The 21898-nt window shown below is 38.8% G+C and overlaps 1 protein-coding gene across 1 annotated transcript in view; it reads left to right on the top strand.

Moving 5' to 3' along the window:
* The window catches only part of LOC133534924 (transmembrane channel-like protein 3), a 111225-nt gene that overhangs the window by 54655 nt on the left and 34672 nt on the right, over positions 1–21898 (top strand). Inside the window, exons 10-15 of the mRNA XM_061874250.1 lie at positions 2451–2598; positions 3556–3665; positions 3745–3823; positions 12213–12467; positions 15654–15782; positions 17596–17663. Of these exons, the coding sequence (XP_061730234.1) occupies positions 2451–2598; positions 3556–3665; positions 3745–3823; positions 12213–12467; positions 15654–15782; positions 17596–17663 (789 nt within the window). The remainder of the gene's footprint in view (positions 1–2450; positions 2599–3555; positions 3666–3744; positions 3824–12212; positions 12468–15653; positions 15783–17595; positions 17664–21898) is intronic.

Below are 21898 nucleotides of genomic sequence, written 5' to 3'. Positions count from 1 at the left end.
ACGGCAGTAAGTGAAAAGTGAAACAAGGAGGTATACACACTAACAACAACTTCTCAATATCTTAGATTGTTTGTGATCTCTGTTTTGTCAAGGCCTTCACCCGCTTTGCAACATTAGATTCCTTGATTTCTTCTTTCTTCACCTGTCGATATGACCTTTTTATACATTCTTGCTCGATCGCCTAGACAGTAGGGATGAGTACCTGGGAATGGATAAAGGTAGTCAACTGTACCAATTTACAAGTCTATTGTGCTTTCATTTGTTAAAGGGGAACATTATCACCAAACCTATGCAAGCGTCAATATATACCTTGATGTTGCAGAAAAAAGACCATGTATTTTTTTAACCGATTTCCGAACTCTAAATGGGTGAATTTTGGCAAATCAAACGCCTTTCTGTTTATCGGTCTTTTAGCGATGACGTCAGAACGTGACGTCACAGAGGTAACACACCCGCCATATTCATTTTCACATTACAAACACCGGGTCTCAGCTCTGTTAATTTCCGTTTTTTCGACTATTTTTTGGAACCTTGGAGACAGTGTGTTGTCGGAGGGTGTAACAACACTAACAGGGAGGGATTCAAGTTGCACTACTGGCAAGAAATCTGCCGCCAGACCCCCATTGAATGTACCAAAGTGTCTCCACATTTGACCGGCAATGCTAAGACAGACATGACACAGAGATGTATGGATAACCTGCAGATGCATTTGCAACGATTAAGTCAACGAAATCACAAAGGTGAGTTTTGTTGATGTTGTTGACTTATGTGCTAATCAGATATATTTGGTCACAGCATAACGGCCAGCTAATCGATGCTAACATGCTACGCTAATTGATGCTAACATGCTATTTACGCTAGCTGTATGTACATTTGAAACTAGATACCCACATTTAATGCGAAACAAACACTTACCAATCGACGGAATTAAGTTACTCCAGTGTCACAAGATGCGAAAGTCCTGATCGTTTGGTTTGCACATTTTACCGGCGATGCTAATAAGGCAGCCATGCTATGGGCCACTTCTTTAGGTACACCCACGCGCTATGGCCGAATAGCGTCAGTAGCTATTCGCTCAATAGTTTCAATTTTTTCTTCAATTTCGCTTTAGCTATCTGCCTCCATACTCCGACCATCTGTTTCAATACATGCGTAATCTGTTTAATCGCTTAAGCCGCTGAAATCAGAGTCTGAATCCGAGCTAATGTCGCTATATCTTGCTGTGGGAATCGCCATGTTATTTGTATTGGCAGCCCTGTATGACGTCACAGGGAAATGGATAAGGCACTTTTAAGCTTTATTTAGGGATATTCCGGGACCGGTAAAATTTTGAAAAAAAATTCAAAAAATACAACAAGCCACTGGGAACTGAATTTTTATTGTTTTTAACCCTGTTGAAATTGTGATAATGTTCCCCTTTAAACAATTTTAATTTGTCTGACAATAAAATTGTAATTCTACAATAAACAGTGAGTTGTTATATCTTGTTTTTTTTATACTTCTGAGTCTCATTTAAAAGTACTATATAGTAGACTATGCATGCAGTTGTATTTCCAAGATGTTAAATGTCAGTAATATATAGGATACTGCGTGTTGAAATGTCCAGGAAGTCCTACAAAGTATGTTGAAGAGGTTCATTTAGCCTACTGATGTGTATTTATAAATGGTTGATTCATATCAGCTAGTAAGGTAAAGTTTTGTACCTGATGAAGGCTGCAGCCGAAACTTGTCAGGTACAAAACTGCACCTTACTAGCCTATATACATCAACCATTTATAAATAAAAAGTCCTACAAAGGGTTTATACTGTAAGTATTATAAGTATTACACAACAGCTTTTTGAATGTAACGTGCATAGTTTTCTTAGTTGGATTGCAAAATAATGGAGGTGTAGCAATTTCCATGTAAAACCATCAGATTTCTTTTCCGCCAAGTGTTTGAGCCGGTGTTGAATCTGCAACCAGACTTGATGTCAAGTGCAACAAAGGCAGCAAAATATGGTACCGTTTGATTTTACGTGAATCAGTATCCGATAGTGCCAATGGAATTCAGTAAGTACCAAATTTAGTGCCCATCTCTATCCTAGAATGGCTTACCAAAGCGTGGGGTGTGCTTTGTTTGAGCACTTGATTCTGCAGAATGATACGCAAGCAAAAGGACAACTTTGTTCCCCACAATGCTTGGCCATATAACAACTGAGATGGTGTATAAATACTGAGACTACATTTTGGTAAAAAAAAAAATGGGCCGTACGAAAACAGGTTTGACTGTGATAGAAGCAAAAGCACTGTCATTAGCCTCAGTTTATTTTGACACATTTAACCACATCAGTCTTTACATTTAGTGGTATACTCAAATGAATGTGCCTCAGATAAATAACAAACTGAATATTTTTAAATCAACGATGACTTCTCAAAACGTTTTTTAAGGTGTATTTGTATGTCTCCTCAGGGCCGTTCTGATCAGTCTCCGTTTATTAGCCAACATCCTGGTGCTGATGTCTCTGGCTGGCAGCATATATATCATCTACTTTGTGGTAGACCGTTCTCAGAAACTGGAGCAGGAGAAGCCGGAGCTTACCCTATGGGAGAAAAATGAGGTATATAGAGGAGAGCGGACATTATCATCATCATTATTAGATTATCTAACATGTAATGCAGTGAGAGTGGAGACCTGACACTGACCCAAAGGATGAAGCTGTCATCCTGACTATGACAGCTTGCTGATTGTTTAATACTCTTCCAAATAAATACACAGTTGCCTGAACTTGTCTGTCACTGTTAATCACAAGCACAAATAGCAACCTGTGACTCATGAAATTTGTAAGCGACTTGAGAAAAACGACAACTCCAAAGTCATTTATAATCAGCGAACTTGGCAACACGATCGAAAATACCCGACAGAACATGTTGACGGTAATTCTGTGGGACGGCGTGGCGAGGTTGGGAGAGTGGCCGTGCCAGCAACACGAGGGTTCCTGGTTCAATCCCCACCTTCTACCAACCTCGCCACGTCCGTTGTGTCCTTGAGCAAGACACTTCACCCTTGCTTCTGATGGGTCGTGGTTAGGGCCTTGCATGGCATCTCCCGCCATCAGTGTGTGAATGTGTGTGTGAATGGGTGAATGTGGAAGTAGTGTCAAAGCGCTTTGAGTACCTTAAAGGTGGAAAAGCGCTATACAAGTACAACCCATTTATCATTTACCATAACACACTCCACCTATCACATTACCTCCCAGTGCAGGTACTAAACTTTGATCTCAGCTACCTGGACCATCTGTAGTAGACTTTGCTTGTATCCACATAATACTGATGATAGGAGACCATTATCAATTATTATTCAACCTTTATATGGTTTTAACTTATTCATAAACAATGATGATTGAGTTCAAACAGCTTTAGTACTGACCAAAACTAAATACACTTTAAAGCTTGTATCTGCTGACCAAGTACTTCAAACTTCATTTCAGTCCTGGTGGCTGGTTACCAAATGATGAACGTTCTCACCACCCACTTAAGTTTGATCAACCTAACATCTACCTTATGCTTTTTTCCAGGTTAGTGTTGTGGTTTCGCTCATCACCATGATTGCACCGTCTGCTTTTGAGCTCGTAGCTCAGTTAGAGATGTATCATCCAAGAACTTCTCTGCGTTTTCAGCTCGCCAGGTATTTCTGCTTTTTCATGTACAAGCAATATTTTCCTATTGTCTTACAGCACAATGACAATATGGTTATATGTTCACAGAGTGCTTGTTTTATATCTTGGGAATCTCTACAGCCTCATTATTGCCCTCCTTGATAAGGTCAACAGTATGAGCTCTGCGGTGAGTGTGTACAGTATACAAAATACATTTTATGTCCCAAGCATATTGTAATCAGTTGAGATTCAAGCCAACTAGTAGGCCTGGGTGATATGGCCTAAAAATAAAATCTCCGATTTTTTCACAAAAACATTTACTTACCATTTTCCTCCCTATATTATAGATAAACTAATGGATACAAATGACAGTGATAATTTACGTTTTTCTTTTATTTCATCAAAAACTAATGTACTGCATACTCTAAATTGTTATCTTAGCAAAATGATTTAATCTTTATAAAGGTGCTTCTTTTTAGAATTGACACAAATTGGACATCGTATACAATGAAACAGTTGAAACAGATGGAATTTTGGGGTTTGTCCAGTGCGTTGAGACTGGCACACGCGCTATAAGAAAGGTCCCCTCCATCACCCATAGACGCCGATCAATGCCGAGCACCCACTTGGGATTGATGGCAACTTCCGACCTTTAAAATGTTTTTCTTGAAAAATCAATCTTTTTGTAGTTAATTTTGTGGTGAATTTGGTCTGTTTTACAAAATAATAAAGCCACAAATCATATGAGATATTAACTTTGATGAACTCCGATTTTTTTTTTGTTAATACACACACACCGAGCACCCACTGGCAGAAATGTTGATCGGTGCCGATGCCATCCCCCACACCCACTCGAGAGATCTGGTTTTCAATTGCATACACATAATCAGTTTAAGGTGTAGAATGTTTTTTTTTTTAAACCAAATCACAAACCCCATTTCCATTTGAGTTGGGAAATTGTGTTAGATGTAAATATACACGGAAAAAAATGATTTGCAAATCATTTTCAACCCATATTCAGTTGAATATCCTACTAAGACAACATATTTAATGTTCAAACTGATAAACATTTTTTGTTTTTTTGCAAATAATCATTAACTTTAGAATTTGATGCCAGCTACACGTTACAAAGAAGTTGGGATAGGTGGCAATAAATACTGATAAAATTGAGGAATGCTCATCAAACACTTATTTGGAACAGCCCACAGGTGTACAGGCTAATTGGGAACAGGTGGGTGCCATGATTGGGTAAAAAAAGCAGCTTCCCAAAAAATGCTCAGTCTTTCACAAGAAAGGATGGGGCGAGGTACACTTCTTTGTCCACAACTGCGTGAGCAAATAGTCAAACAGTTTAAGAACGTTTCTCGAAGTGCAATTGCAGGAAATTTAGGGATTTCAACATCTATGGTCCATAATATCATCAAAAGGTTCAGAGAATCTGGAAAAATCACTCTACGTAAGCGGCATGGCCGGAAACCAACATTGAATGACCGTGACCTGCGAATCCTGAGACGGCACTGTATCAAAAAACGACATCAATATCTAAAGGATATCACCACATGGGCCCAGGAACACTTCAGAAAACCACTGTCACTAAATACAGTTTGTCGCTACATCTGTAAGTGCAAGTTAAAGCTCTACTATGCAAAGCGAAAGCCATTTATCAACAACATCCAGAAACGCCGCCGGCTTCTCTGGGCCCGAGATCATCTAAGATGGACTGATGCAAAGTGGAAAAGTGTTCTGTGGTCTGACGAGTCCACATTTCAAATTTTTTGGGGAAATATTCAACATCGTGTCATCCGAACCAAGGGGGAAGCGAACTATCCGGACTCTTATCAACGCAAAGTTTAAAAGCCAGCATCTGTGATGGTATGGGGGTGCATTAGTGCCCAAGGAATGGGTAACTTACACATCTGTGATGCCAGCCTTAATGCTGAAAGGTACATACAGGTTTTGGAACAACATATGCTGCCATATAAGCGCCGTCTTTTTCATGGATGCCCCTGTTTATTTCAGCAAGACAATACCAAGCCACATTCAGCACGTGTTACAATAGCATGGCTTCGTAAAAAAAGAGTGCGGGTACTTTCCTGGCCCACCTGCAGTCCAGACCTGTCTCCCATCAAAAATGTGTGGCGCATTATGAAGTGTAAAAAACAACAGCGGAGACCCCGGACTGTTGAACGACTGAAGCTATACATAAAATAAGAATGGGAAAGAATTCCACTTTCAAAGCTTCAACAATTAGTTTTTCAGTTCCCAAGTGTTGTTAAAAGAAGTGAGTGTTCCCAAGTGAGTGTTGTTAAAAGAAAAGGTGATGTAACACAGTGGTGAGCATGCCCTTTCCCAACTACTTTGGCACGTGTTGCAGCCATGAAATTCTAAGTTAATTATTATTTGCAAAAAAAAAAAAAAAAAAAAAGTTTCTGAGTTTGAACATCAAATATGTTGTCTTTGTAGTGCATTCAACTGAATATGGGTTGAAAAGGATTTGCAAATCATTGTATTCCGTATATATTTACGTCTAACACAATGTCCCAACTCATATGGAAACGGGGTTTGTATTTGAGAAATCAGACTAATTTAGTGTACGGAAACATAGTCACCTTGGTGGCTTCTGCGGTGTTCTATGCCATCGTGTACTGGGTTGGGTGCAGCACAGTCAGAGACCATAACAGACTTGGTGAACTGATTAAGAGAGCTGACTTCATCCTCGCCTGCCCACTAGACAACATTAAGGAGGTGGCTCACTGAAGGATGTAGATTGTAGCTAATTCTGGCATTTTTACTGTGATGCTGTCGCTCAAATGTTGATCAATATTTATTGCGCTAATCAAAGAAAATAATTCAATATAGATCATCTTATGGGAAGCAACACATCTGCATTGAATATAATACTTCTGTAAACATGACTGTAGCAATGTAATCATTGCATGCAAATAAATTAACTCCAACATTGGAGATTGATAAAGCGCATACTTAAATCTCCTGTCTAGAATTAAATACTCCTGTAAATAAACATGTAGCATTATAAGGTTTCTATGGTTTAGTAAGTAGATAAACAAAAGCTTTTTCACTGTTTGGGAACCGCATCTTTAACGACGTACAGAGTGATCGCTTGAGTGATCGTTTTCCACTGTGCTTCCTTCTTTTCATACATGGTAGCTTGTGTAAATTATTCTACTACAGTGAGCTGCTTTTTTAGCGGGAATTTGTTGTGGAAACAAACCCCGCCCACACTGCTTGGTGCCTCATCTAAGCTGCATTGACATAGATCACTCGTATATTACTTAAAAGTGCAGATTCCAACCTTTAAAATACTTTCTATAATTTTCAAGACTTACGGTAATTAGAAAAAAGCACCACACATCATAATGGCGGCTGTGGTATTGATGTTAAAGGTCTAAAAAAATTTTTTGCAACCGTTCGGCGTGCCAGATTGAAATTCTTAACTGGCCGTATTCAGCCCATGGGCCGTAATTTGCCCAAGTGTGTCGTAAGAAAATAAGGGGAGACTGGAAGCTATGGAAGCTCCTGGGGGCAAAAAATATGCCGGAGCAAAAAGAGAAAAACATTGATTTTTAATTTTTTTAATTGTCTGCAACAGAACACTCAAAAATATTAATAACAGCAATTATCGCCCAGGCCTACCTACTAGGTCCAGGTCTCTGGTCCTAATAAAGGTTAAAGTGTCCCACTGGTTCTGCTTGGTCCTGGAAGAGACCAGAATTCCACAAGTGACTGAAAAAATGGTTAAGACCCTTGTTAAGATGTTTAACAGGTCCCTGAAGGACTCAGCTGGAAAAATAAATATGACAAAAAATGTTTTTGAAAACCTGGATGGACCAGCATGTGATCATGCTATCAATAGTGTTGCCCCTGTTTGTCTACGACCATATAACAACAATCGTAGAGACCTCTGACAAGTCAAAATCAGCAAGTTTCTCAGGACATGGCTGTGGGCCTCCTCTGTGTAGCCATTTCTCTCTGCAAAGGCCATAGCTGCATTAGCAGGAATTTTGGGTAAGACGGTGCAAAGCCTGTACTTAAAGATGAGGCTAGACTAAGGCATAAAACACATATTGGCACTGTGGTAACTGAACGTGCGAGCATAGGAAGGCAAAAGCAGGAGCATGTTGAATTTGGCAAAATCAGCGTAAACGACGAGTAAACGACTGCGGGCTGGAAAGCAAAACCATTTTTTTCCAATTAGTTTATGATATGCTCCCGAGACTGGTCATACTGTCAGCTGCAGAGTGTATGCTGTAGCAGAAAAGGGGCCTGGTAGTGCATTTCTTAAACAGTTGGTCAAAAACGTGATAAGACATGTCTGACAGTTTCTTTCCTTCTTTATTATGCATTTTAGGCCGGTGCGACGTATACTCCGGAGCGATTTATAATCCGAAAATTACGGTATTTAGATAATTTTTGACTTTTTGACATTTTTCAAACAAAAGGGATCACAAAAAATGTCATTATTGGCTTTATTCCAACAGAAAATATTATGATACATAAAACATATGTGTCTTAATGCAATCAAATAACATTTTTGGCATTGAATGGCATAGTGACCATACTAGACAGTACTAAGTAAGCAAACAAAGACTTCTAATTTGGCTGCTGACGCCTGTTTGACTTTTCAGGGGCTGTCAAAATCTTGCTGTGCTGGATCGTAGTACGGATGGACTCCGCCAAAGCTCTTACCACTTGGTTGTGGCGCCAGCGCTAACTGTCAACAATAATGAATGAACCAAACATTCAAGCCTTGAAGTAGCAGGAGAAAATGCATGAATAAAACGTTAATTATTGGTCAGATTGCTGGAAGTTTCCCGGAAGAGTTAGTGCTGCAAGGGTTCTGGGTATTTGTTCTGTTGTGTTACGGTGCGGATGTTCTTCCGAAATGTGTTTGTCATTCTTGTTTGGTGCGGTTTCACAGTGTGGCGCATACTTGTAACAGTGTTAAAGTTGTTTAAAGGGCCACCCTCAGTGTGACCTGTATGGCTGTTGACCAAGTATGCTTTGCATTCACTTATGTGTGTGTAGTAGCCGCATATATTACGTGACTGGGCAGGCATGCTGTTTGTAAGGAGGAAAAGCAGACGTGACGACAGGTTGTAGAGGATGTTAAAAGCAGTACCTTTAAGGCACGCCTCCAGTATTGTTGTCCACGTGCAAATCAGGTGAAATTCAGGAGAATGGTTGCCTCGGGAGATTTTCGGGAGGGGCACTGAAATTCGGTAGTCCCCCGGGAAAATTGTGAGGGTTGGCAAGTATGAGTATTAGCGGCACCGCCGCTTTATAATTCCGGCGGGCCAGCTCTAATGTTGATTTGATATTGCCTCAAGGGCCAAATTAAATTACACGGCGGGCCATATTTGGCCCGCGGGCCAGAGTTTGACACCCATGCACTAAATTATTCCATCCATCCATCCATTTTCTACCGCTTGTCCCTAATTTCTCAAATAATTTGGCTCAAACTAAGCATTCTAGAAACACCTTAATCTGATCAAGTTTTGTGTTTATGAAGTCGGATTAACACCCTTAGATTATGTAATTGAAAACCAGATCTGTCAAGTGGGTGTGAGTACTGGAGGGAACCTTCTGTATAGCGAAAGGCCAGCCTCAATGCGTGGAATAAAACTCTGAAGTGGATCCCCGTTAATCAAAACATAGAAAATACATCTGGAATGAAGAAGAGACTGTATATTTGCTTCATAAATTAAAAGAAAGAACATTTTGAAGTACATGGATGGGAGGAAAAAAAGAAACATATTTCTTTAAGAAGGTATCTAACGAAATGAAGAATGCCGGCTTCATTCAACACGGATACGAGTGAGATTATAGAAGAGAATGAAGCAGGTATATTACAAGGCAAAGAAGGAAGCTTCCACAAACCTCTTCATGCTGCACACTCCAAACTGACTAGCAACAACTCTTTATTTCGCACAACTGGCCAGCTTGCACAGAACATTAGCAACCCTCATTTGAAGCGGTACCCGGGCACCAAGAGTATTTTCTTTCCATCCACTCCTTCCAATAATCCAAAGAGTTTATTGAATAAATTCAAGACTTTGTGTCGGACTTGCATCCAGCAGCTACTAGACCTTCTTGGTAGTAGTTTCATGTTTGTGGTGCAATTTCAGATCATTTCTTAATGATGTCTGTTATTTAAGGTCAGCATAGCCTTTAGAGGTGTAATATTTGTCATTCGTGCCAATATTACATTAGGTGCCAATATTACATTAGGTGTTGACCTGTGAGGAGCCTTTTTTCGATGTGACATTATAGGTCAACATGAAAAGCTATACATTTATTCGCGCTAAAAGGAAATAAGCACCCCCAAGTGTACGAAAGGCCCACGCCATATATATCCCTGGGACTTCACATTTAGGTATGAAAGTACAAAAAACTAAGTTTTTGAGAAACAAGACTAATTTAGTGCATGGAAACATACTCAGTGTCATAAATAGTGAGCAGTTGTGACCCGAACACACCAAAGGACCTATGTTTCCTTAATGAGGTTATATTGTAATTTTTTCTGCATTTAAAACACTTTCTTCTACGTAACATGCAATGGTGGTTATTTGGTCAACATTTTGCATAGATTTTGTTTTACAAACCATCTTTAAACCACCCTCTGATTGTTTCTTCAGGATGAAGCGTTTTGTGGGCGGTCTTATTTATGTGCCTCCACTTTGACTGCGTATTCTCCCCATCAGCCATGTTGTAGTTTTTGGTGCTTCCATACTGAATGTACTAACAGATATAAGTTACAAGTATACGCTAGTTTGTATTACAAGTGCCAAAAGGGCAAGTTACCAATTGGAAAAAGGTCACAAATTGAGCAATTTCCAAACAGCTCATTTGGAGTAACGATGAAGTATGGCGAGATTGTTTTATAAATATCACCGCAATGCCTCAATTTTTTATTTCTAATTTTCCGGACTTACACAGATTCCAAATATACAAAAACAGGTACCAAATGGTAAGAACCATTGTTTTTGCATAAGGTGTAGGGGACTTTGGCCCTTCTTGTACAGGACGTCCAGTGTATTGTTGATGTAAATACCCGGGCATTTTAATTGAGTCCACTATTTACAGCTCTGATCTCTAGATGTTCAGCAGTGGGGGTGGTGGAGCTGACCACCGGAAGTCAATAATAAGCTCTTTCTCTGTCAACGAAACCTGAGATTACCTCCTATTATTCCTGCTCGCTCCTCGCAGATACACATTCAACCAGTGCAGGGTCATCCGAGAACTTCTGCAGATGCAGTGGTTGGAGTTGGGCCTGAAGTCTGAGGTATAGCGCATGAACAAGTAAAGTGAAAGCAACAACCTTTGGGGAGCCCCTGTGCCGCAAATGACCACAGCTAAAGAACAGTCACACAACCTCACTTAGTGTTGTCTGTCAATAAGGTAGTTTGTGGTCAACTCCCGCTTCTTCCAGTTTCACCCATAGCTGTGTTGTCTGGATGGCATTGAAAGCGCTGTAGAAGTCAAAGAACACAATTCTCAACTTAATTCTTGTGGTCTCCACGTGGGTGAGGGTCTGATGCTGCAGGTAGATAATGGCATTGGACAGTAAGCAAACTGCAAAGGGTCCACTGCTGACAATGTCTTTGGGCGAAGGTGGCCGAGGATGATCCGGTCCATGGTCTTCATGAGGTCGTAGGTCAGGGCAACAGATCTTAAATGTTATGGCTTCTAGAAGGTAAAGACTTTTTCCTGGCCGAGGCTCAGCTTAAACATGTACTGAACCACACTGTGGAAGTCTTGCACTTCCGGGTTCTTCAGACCACCAATTACCGACATGCCAGGCTTCCAAGATGACAATAATGTTTTATTTTACAATAAAACTTTCAAATTATTTTGGGGTGCTTTTCAGCAGTTGTGTTTTTTATCAATTGAGCACACGAATGGTTTCTCTCCAGGTGGTGTGGTGTGGAGTGTCGATTTGATTGCAGATGGGACATAGTTAAACCTATTGAAAAGAGATTCAGTTTGTTGGCCCAGTCTTGGTCAACAGAAGCTTGGTGACAACTTCCACCTCTTATATGACTGAAATATTTTTCAAGCTGATCCACACTTCATGGATGTTATTTTGCTCCAACCGTTGTTCCAGTTTTTGCTTGTCGTCCTTACATCTCCTGATCTTATATTTAGGATCCCGCTGGACTCTTCTCACATTTTTCTTGCCCTCTTTTTCTCACTCACTCAGTCCTTCAGCTCAGTGGTAACCCAGGGTTTATTGTTGGAAAAACACTACACCAACTTGAAGGGCACATTGTTTTCCATACTGGAGTTTATAGAGATTGTGATGCACTTAGTCAGAATGTCGCAGTAGCACCAGAAGGTGTATTCAAACGCTCAATTTTTTTTTTACATTATGTCTCTGGTACATTAAAGCTACCATAAAAATAATGTACGCTCTGCCAATACTTTTTTATTAACATTATATGCAGTGGTCAATCAGAGTCAATAGCATTTTATTTTTTTAAATATTTATTTTTAATGCTACTATAGAATCATTTGCTAGTCAAAAATGAATATTTGTGTTTCTGTTTATTTCTCAGATCCTGGTTGCCCCAGCAAACTGGTCTGACACCAGCTCCTATTTAGCTACAATCTCCCAGCCTGCTGTGGACAGTCTGTCAACCCTGGTGTCTGATATTTCACAACGCAACAGCACCATCGCAACCACTGTCATGTTGTTAAATGTGACAAACAACAGCAAGAACGGTTTAGTGACCTTATCCAATCAGACCACTCAGTTTGGAAAAAACGCTCGCTCGCAGCAGGACCAGTGCTGGGAGACCTACGTTGGGCAGGTTACTTTATTTACTAACAATATTAATACAGTGGTACCTCGGTTAACATAAAAAAGGAAGTAACATCATTAATCAAAACATACGTTAATCGAAGCAAGTTTTCCCAAAGCAAAACAATGTAAAATCCAAGTATGTTCCATACCCAAATATGTTCACACAACATTTTAGAACAGTTACAGCTATACATGTAGAAAACAATGACAAAAAAAACTATAAATGGCGAATGACAAGAAAAAATTAACATTTGATATGATTTTTAACTTCATGAAACAGTCTGTAGACGAACACTGTAAGATGAAAGAAACGGAGGAGTCGAGAGTGAAAGGTAATCCAACTTCCAAAAACAACTCCATAGCATATTCAGTTGTTTTGGGCTCTTTTTGGTCAATACTTTTTTTCATTTTGCAACATTAGGGTCCTCGAATTGCTCATTCTTTCCCAAGTTGGTACTTATTGTTGACTTCCTGCACATCCTCGCAAAATCGATTCCAATGCCAATTTTTGTAATCATATTCTTTTGTAATTCAGTAATAGTTCACAGACCCTCTTTGACAAACTACTGGCACTCAAAAACATTGTTGGTCCCATTTTTTTAATTTTTTTATAAATCAGTCAGCACAGTCAACAGTGACAAGTTCCCAAATAAATGTGTCTTACAGGACTGCCGTGTATTGCAAGATTGGTTTTTGGGCATGTGATTTAAGATGGCTGAATAAACAAGCCATGATGTCAACACACAAATATAAAAAAAAATGTATTACACGCAATATTGGATGCTAATTGAAAAAAACGCTTTAACTTGGAAAAATGTTTTGTCTTTAACCAAAAATGTTACTTGGGCGATGGTTACCTGAGGTATCACTGTACAACAATCCAATATTTTGTGTTGTATAGGAACTGCCTATGATAACAGTCCAGAGTGTCCTTAATCTTTTTCCTTAATTCAGGTTGGAGAACCCAGTTTCCCTGTGATTGAAAGCAGGATAAACAGAGTAACAAGTGCATGGGTACACAATTAATAATTTGAGACAAATATAGCATATCTAAAGGGGAAGGAATATTTGCCTACTCATTGATTTTGTAACAGATATTTTAAATACAATATTTTTCAATTTCTGTCCAGCTTATTCTATATATTCAATGTTTGTTTAGGTTAAAACAAAGCCTCCCATAACTTGCAGATTTAGACCCCCTCAATCCTCCTGTCTTCCCTTAAGTTTTATACCTGTAAGCCCAAGTCCACATGTAACTGCTTTTTGGTAAAATTGGTGTATCAAATGGATCTGCAAAATATATGTTTTGTGCCCATTATCCGTTTTCCATTTTCTTATTGTGCACAAAACTATACATCAAAAAAACGATTGACTATTTGTTTTTTATTTTGGGTTTGAAAACTAATGTAAAAGAGAAAAAGTTGTTTTATCTTTTTAGTTTTGAACTGATACTGAAAAATAAATATTGATAGTTTGACTTTGATGTCAGTGAACTGCGCTGCTTTTTTGAGCCCGGCACGGTACTACTGCGGGTTCATCAAAGTCTTTGCCACCGTTGCCTGTTCTCTGCATGGACTGACACCGAAAGGACAACCGTTCCAGTGGATCAAGGACTGTGATCGCGCCTTTTCCTGTCTTGATTTGGTGCTTGTAGAGGTTCCCGTGCTGACCTCTAACTACCGTTTATGACTGACACCAGCACAAGCAACTTTAGCCTTGGAATGATCTTTGCCTCCTAACACCACACCCCAAACACAACTACTGTGTCACAAGCAAAGAGTTGTTGGCTTTCGTCCTGGCCCTCGTCAGTTCCTTCCCTCCGAAAATAAGTTAATCCTGCACACAGCCCATATCTCGCTCACCTGTCTCTTCAACTTCAAAGAACTCAAAGGGCAACTGGCCAGATTGAGATGCAGCAGGATTACAATTTTCAAGTCACCCACCAACCAGGGTGGCAACAGTCAAATGTTGACGCCGTGTCCAGGCATCCCTGCAAACATTGTCAACTTTGCCAGGGGCTGAAGGAACGAGATACGGCAGCCTTGAAGACAGCAGCCCTGTTATAGTTGTCTGCTGGCAGAGACAATGCCCCCACTGGTGGTGCAGGAAACCCAAGAGATGACGAAACAGACCATAGATGTAGTTTAACTGGCACAGCTGCAACGCAAACTGAGAGCCAATGCAGTCATCGGCTGTGTTGGAGAGTTGGTGGAGTTTAGCCAGGGAGCGCCAAGGGCTACAATCTCCATGCTGGTCCCCAAAACAAAAGCCCTCCACTTGCAATAATTCAGTCTCATCATACTGCTGCTGGAATAACCCGACAGGCAACCGTGATTTCCTCCAGCTCCTCGTACACCTCAACCTGAGGATGCAGGTGCTCCAGCTGGTTCCCGGCTTGACAGGGACAAGCCATTTTGGTGTCACCAAGACTCTGGCACTTCCACTACAGGTTATACGAGCCAAAAGGTTGCCAGGATGTGGAGTTGTTGACACCTGCACTTCTCAGAAGGGACCCACCAAGTGCATGCATACCTCCCAGCAATTCTACCAGGTGTGGGCACCTATGAACTGAGTGGGAGTTAATATCTTGGTAGCAATAGAGTACTACAGCAGACTGAGTGACTGACTATGGGTGGTGCACCACGTGTCCCGCCAGACTCTTGAAGACGTTGGCTTCCACCAGAAAACGACCCACGACACCCTCTGCAGAGGTGAGGACTTTGTCCTGGAATGAGAGGTGTGGGTCTACTGCTCGGAAAGGAAGAAGGGACTTTCGCCCTCGTTGACGAATTTTTGGTGGGACCGTGCACTGTCCTCGAATAATTGTGGATGAGTGGTATACCAGGTGCGGTTGCGTAACCGGGTGTGGGTCCTCCACCGTGACTAGCTAGACCCATTCCAGCCCCTAATTTATAGGTGTGACCCCTGATCGGTCGAAGGTTGTATGTCGATTTTTAGAGCTCTTGCTGACCACTGGAGCAGGTTGTGGAGACCTTCGTCACAGTGGAGGCCATTTTCACCTGCCATTTACAGTAGGATTCTGATAGCTAAATGGTGGTAGAATTGAATACAGATCCAGAATGTGGTGGAATGCTATTAGGAATAACATTATCTTAACAGGAGTTACAGTAATTAATTATTATTTTTTTGGGGTCCAGCTAACTTTCATATGTTTAAACCATCTACCGTACAGGAGATGTTGAAGCTGTCCATCATCGATATGATCTTCACAGTGGCCAGCATCTTGCTCATTGACTTTATCAGAGGTCTGGTGGTTCGTTACCTCAGCGACTGCTGCTGCTGGGATTTGGAAAGCAAGTTTGTAAGTGTTAACGTTGAACACGTTTCTTCAGTAAAATCTTATTGTGAATTTTAAGTAAGTATGTAAGTAAGTACATTTTATTTGTAAAGCGTTTTTAACAGATAAAATCACAAAGCGCTGTACAAAACATAGGTGAAGTAAAACAATTAAATTAAAAGAACAGGTGCAACATCATAAAAAAGATACAAAGTAAATTAAAAATTATACTTAAAAGGTGCATTAACTAAAAGTTTTACTAAAAAGAGAAGTTTTCATGTTTCTTAAAAGTTTCGACACAGTCAAGATCACGGATGGACTGGTGCAAATTGTTCCAGGTTCTGGGAACTATAGCCTGGAATGCCAGGTCTCCACGGGTTTTAAATCGAGTTTTGGGGATCTTTAGAAGACCCTGGCCTGAAGATCGGAGGCTGCGCCCTGAGGAGTAGGAGCATAGAAAATCACCAATTGCATCAAGTGTGTTGCAATTGGTTGGCTTGACAGCAAACACAGTGGTCCAAGAAAACAAACAATTAACTTGTAAGTTTGGTTTTATTTGCAAAATTGTGTTTAACGTGTCAGTCTCTGTAGACACTCAACAAATTCAAATGGTGTTTGAAATGTATCTGCTGAAAGGGTAAGTGCACTTTTTGGGGAAATTTGCCTAACATTCACAATCGATATGAAAGATGGACATATGTTTTCTTAATGCATTCTAAATATTAAATAACTGTGATCAAAAGTCAGCCTACAATGGAGTCTATCCAATTGGGTTTTATATACAGTACATGATATAAGTATGTCTGTAATGTAGTAAGGGGTATATTTTTAATCCCATTTAATATTTGTGTATTTTGATCATTTTAAGCTTACGCTGCGCATTAATCTCAAAAACGCAGACTTAATTAGAGACAACAAACAAAATTAAAGATCACTTACTTTACAATGTCTGCTGTCATTATGATGCCGACTGCATCATATATTTTCATATATTTCCATTTAAATGAAATGTGACTCATAATCCTCGCAAAGAAAAGGGATGTGGGAGTTGGGGGTGGGGGGACAAGGGCTTTTCATGTCGTTCTTGCCCGCTCCAAATCCTAAATGGCTGTTGAAGTGTCCCAACTTGTCAGAATATCTCATCAGCCAACTACTTTTCAGCTAAGAGGCACGATTTATGATCTACAAAAAGCTTGCAGGGAATCGAGGAATCAGCAGACCACTCAATGACACACGGAAGTGATCACGTCAACGCTATAAATAGTTTGTCTACGTTAGTGCTGAAAATGGCAATATCACTAATACTTTGTTAATATTCAAGTCACGAAATGTAAATGGAGTATTGTTGGTGCTTTTTTATTTTATGGGTGGAGCTCCCATACAGCTCTGCTGTAAGCGGACTTTTATGTAGATGTATTCAATATTTAGAATGCATTAAAAAAAAAAAAATCCATCCATCGTCATGTCTTTCATAATGATTGTGAACAACAGGCACAGTTCCCCATAAAGTGCAGTTCCCCTTTAAACTGTAATTCAAATTAGAAATATAAATATTGCCAATTTATATGTATTTCTTAAATATCTCATTAAGATTATTCTTCCAAAAAAGGTAGTGATTATATTCCACACATTCCGTTTTAAGTACATGTTAAAACCGTGGTAATAAATAGGCTGAGAGACTGTAATACCATATTTAAAATCAACCCTTAAAAGTATATTATCATGTTTGTATTTCTTCAAAGCAAATCTTCAGGAAGTATAGTTTGGTTGACTCCTTGTGAAACTTTACATCATTTGTGTAACATCAAAATATTGTTTTTGTTCTGATCATTTTTAGCCTGAATATGGGGAATTCAAAATAGCAGAGAATGTCTTGCACCTGATTTACAACCAAGGGATGATCTGGTAAGTTTACAAATAATGTTATTGTGTGAATGTTGAAGAGCATGCTATGCGTTGCTTTACTGCACCTACATTTGATGCTCAACTTAGACTTTGGTATGTCTATAAGCCCTCTTTACTCTGTTTATCTTAACCATGGTTGAGACAGATGGCCACCCAGCAGGTTCTCTTTGAGGTTTCTTCTCCGCAGGGAGTTTTTTCTTGCCTTCGTCTCAAAATGGTTGCTCATGCTTAATTCAGTTAGTTGTATTTCATGTACGAGGAGTGTGGTTCTAGATCCGCTCAATGTGTTAGGTAGCATATGATAACTCCTATTGTTAATTTGCGCTACACAAATATAAAACCTTCCTGATTAGCAATTGGCAACTAGCAATTTTCCAATATTCCTAATTGTCCTCAAAAGTACACTTTTTCCACAACACATTTGCCAACTTTTTAATCTAAAGATATTTTACTTCCATCTTTCTAAACCTGTTCAAGCCATTCCAACAGCAAAATATATTTGGTACTTTAAAGCATTGTGGCTATCTATTTACCACATTTTCAGGTCCAAAGAGTCCCATTGAAATGAATTTCATATTTCCCTTTCCCCATATATCGACAAACCCAAAATTCTTATATTTCCCGTAATTCCAATTCTTTTATTAATATTAGGGCTGTCAAATAAATCACATTAATGTATGTGATTATTCAGAATAGATTGTATGTATACATACGTATATATATGTATATATATATGTGTATATACATATGTATGTATATATATAGATATATATATATGTGTGTATATATGTATATATATACATATATATATGTGTGTGTATATATATATATGTGTGTATATATATATATATATATATATATATATATATATATATATACATATATATATATATATATATATATATATATATATATATATATATATATATATATATATATATATATATATATATATATATATATATATATACACATTCACGGGACTGTTTTGTCGACATGGACTTTGGATTTTCTTCCCAAAAGACAGGGCAACCATTGTGACAATAGAAACCTGGTTTGAGGAAACACAAGAAAATATCGGATGAAGTATTATTTTCATCTAATCGTGCATTGCGCATACTAACACCAAAGTGCAACATGAAGTGATCAGAGAGTGTGCAGGTGTACGTATTTTTTTGCAGACTCGGAAATTGGGTTTTAAATCTGACTGTAGAGCAAAAATATACACCATAGCATGTCAAATACATTTTACAAATCACAACAAAGTTTGTAAATATATATATATATACACAAACCCCGTTTTCATATGAGTTGGGAAATTGTGTTAGATGTGTTGGATGTAAATATAAACAGAATAATATGATTTGCAAATCATTTTCAACCCATATTCAGTTGAGTATGCTAGAAAGACGACATATTTGATGTTCAAACTGATAAACATTTTTTTTTTTTTGCAAATAATCATTAACTTTAGAATTTGATGCCAGCAACACGTGACAAAGAAGTGGGGAAAGGTGGCAATAAATACTGATAAAGTTGAGGAATGCTCATCAAACACTTATTTGGAACATCCCACAGGTGTGCAGGCTAATTGGGAACAGGTGGGTGCCATGATTGGGTATAAAAACAGCTTCCCAAAAAATGCTCAGTCTTTCACAAGAAAGGATAGGGCGAGGTACACCCCTTTGTCCACAACTGCGTGAGCAAATAGTCAAAAAGTTCAAGAACAACGTTTCTCAAAGTGCAATCGCAAGAAATTTAGGTATTTCAACATCTATGGTCCATAATATCATCAAAAGGTTCAGAGAATCTGGAGAAATCACTCCACGTAAGCGGCATGGCCGCAAACCAACATTGAATGACCGTGACCTTCGATCACGTCAGACGGCACCGTATCAATTACCGACATCAATCTCTAAAGGATATCACCACATGGGCTCAGGAACACTTCAGAAAACCACTGTCACTAAATGCAGTTCGTCGCTACATCTGCAAGTGCAAGTAAAAGCTCTACTATGCAAAGCGAAAGCCATTTATCAACAACATCCAGAAACGCCGCCGTATTTCTAGGCCCGAGATCATCTAACATGGACTGATGCAAAGTGGAACAGTGTTCTGTGGTCTGACGAGTCCACATTTCAAATTGTTTTTGGAAATATTCGACATTTACTGTTATCGCTGCAAAGTTGAAAAGCCAGCATCTGTGATGATATGGGGGAGTATTAGTGCCCAAGGCATGGGTAACTTACACATCTGTGAAGGCACCATTAATGCAGAAAGGTACATACAGGTATTGCAACAACATATGCTGCCATCTAAGCGCCGTAATTTTCATGGACGCCCCTGCTTATTTTAGCAAGACAATGCCAAGCCACATTCAGCACGTGTTACAACAGTGTGGCTTCGTAAAAAAAGTGTGCGGGTACTTTCCTGGCCCGCCTGCAGTCCAGACCTGTCTACCATCGAAAATGTGTGGCGCATTATGAAGCGTAAAATACGACAGCGGAGACCCCGGACTGTTGAACAACCGAAGCTCTACATAAAACAAGAATGGGAAAGAATTCAACAATTAGTTTCCTCAGTTCCCAAACGTTTATTGAGTTTTGTTAAAAGAAAAGGTGATGTAACACAGTGGTGAACATGCCCTTTCCCAACTACTTTGGCACGTGTTGCAGCCATGAAATTCTAAGTTAATTATTATTTGCAAAAAAAAAAAAGTTTATGAGTTTGAACATCAGATATCTTGTCTTTGTAATGTATTCAATTGAATATGGGTTGAAAAGGATTTGCAAAATATTGTACTCTGTTTATATTTACATCTAACACAATTTCCCAACTCATATGAAAACGGGATTTGTATATATATGTGTGTGTGTGTATATATATATATATATATATATATATATATATATATATATATATATATATATATATATATATATATACATATATATATACATATATATACATATATATATATGTATATATATATATATATATATATATATATATATATATATATATATATATATATATATATATATATATATATATATTACTTTTGGCCACACATGGACCGTTACACGAAAGGTGTGAGTCGTTATATGGTCAAATTAGATAATACTTTTAACAGGTTTTGAGAAAATAAATTACATGCATTCAAGCAAAACATTTAAATGGGACCTACGATAATTTTCTACATTTAAGGCTTATAATTGTTGTTACAATGTTGGATACTCGTATTAAACATTGGTTAATTGTCAAATCCTAAAGTTCATGGATTTGCCGCATGTTTGCAAACAGTTTTTTTTTTGTTTTTTTTTAACCGAGGGGTATTTGTGACATCACAGATTGACAAATGTACATTTCTGGTCATTCTCGGACATGTTGTGACATGGCAGTCTCTGACACAGCTGAGACTGGATTCTTGTTGTCATTCCTTCTCGTTTCATGCACTTAATTACGCCTACTTTAGTCTCTTTAAAGTAAATACTTCCATGACATTCACGGGACCGTTTTGTCAACATGGACTTTGGATTTTCTGCCCAAAAGACAGGGCAACCATTGTGACAATAGAAACCTGGTTCGAGGAAACACAAGAAAAGATCGTATAAAGTATTATTTTCATCTAATCGTGCATTGGGCATAATAACACCGAAGTGCAACATGAAGTGATCAGAGAGCGTGCAGGTGTACGTAACTGTTTGCAGACTCGGAAATTGGGTTATAAATCTGACTGTAGAGCAAAAATATACACCATAGCATGTCAAATACATATTACAAATCACAACAAAGTTTGTTCAATGTAGATTAGAGTCATTAGGTATCCTTTAGAAAAACGTTCCTGTATGACATTGCGATAATAAAACAGCATTTATGTCAAAATATGGGGTCTTTTGTTAAGTTGTTTTCAATTATGCAAGCAATTACCTGCGGTTCCAAATTTAAAATTGTGATTAAGCTGACTTAAAAAAATATATTTTGACAACACTAATTATCAAAAATGATAATTGACGCCTAGACGTGCATGAACAATGTATATCCTTCCAAAAAGGACTATGCACACACATATACACGGATATGTAGGCACACCCACACGCACACACACTCACACAAAGCTAACATGAGTACAATAGAACATCTGATTAAAACAATAATTATCTGTCTAGTGATGCCCAGCCTCCATGACCTTGTTCCCAAAGTCTTTATGTCTCAATTCCACCTTTGTGTGCGAC

The sequence above is a fragment of the Nerophis ophidion genome, linkage group LG02 (assembly GCF_033978795.1).
Source record: "Nerophis ophidion isolate RoL-2023_Sa linkage group LG02, RoL_Noph_v1.0, whole genome shotgun sequence".
In the NCBI taxonomy this organism is placed as follows: Eukaryota; Metazoa; Chordata; class Actinopteri; order Syngnathiformes; family Syngnathidae; genus Nerophis; species Nerophis ophidion.
Note: the sequence above shows the minus strand (reverse complement) of the source record. Positions and strands in the feature narration are given on the sequence as shown.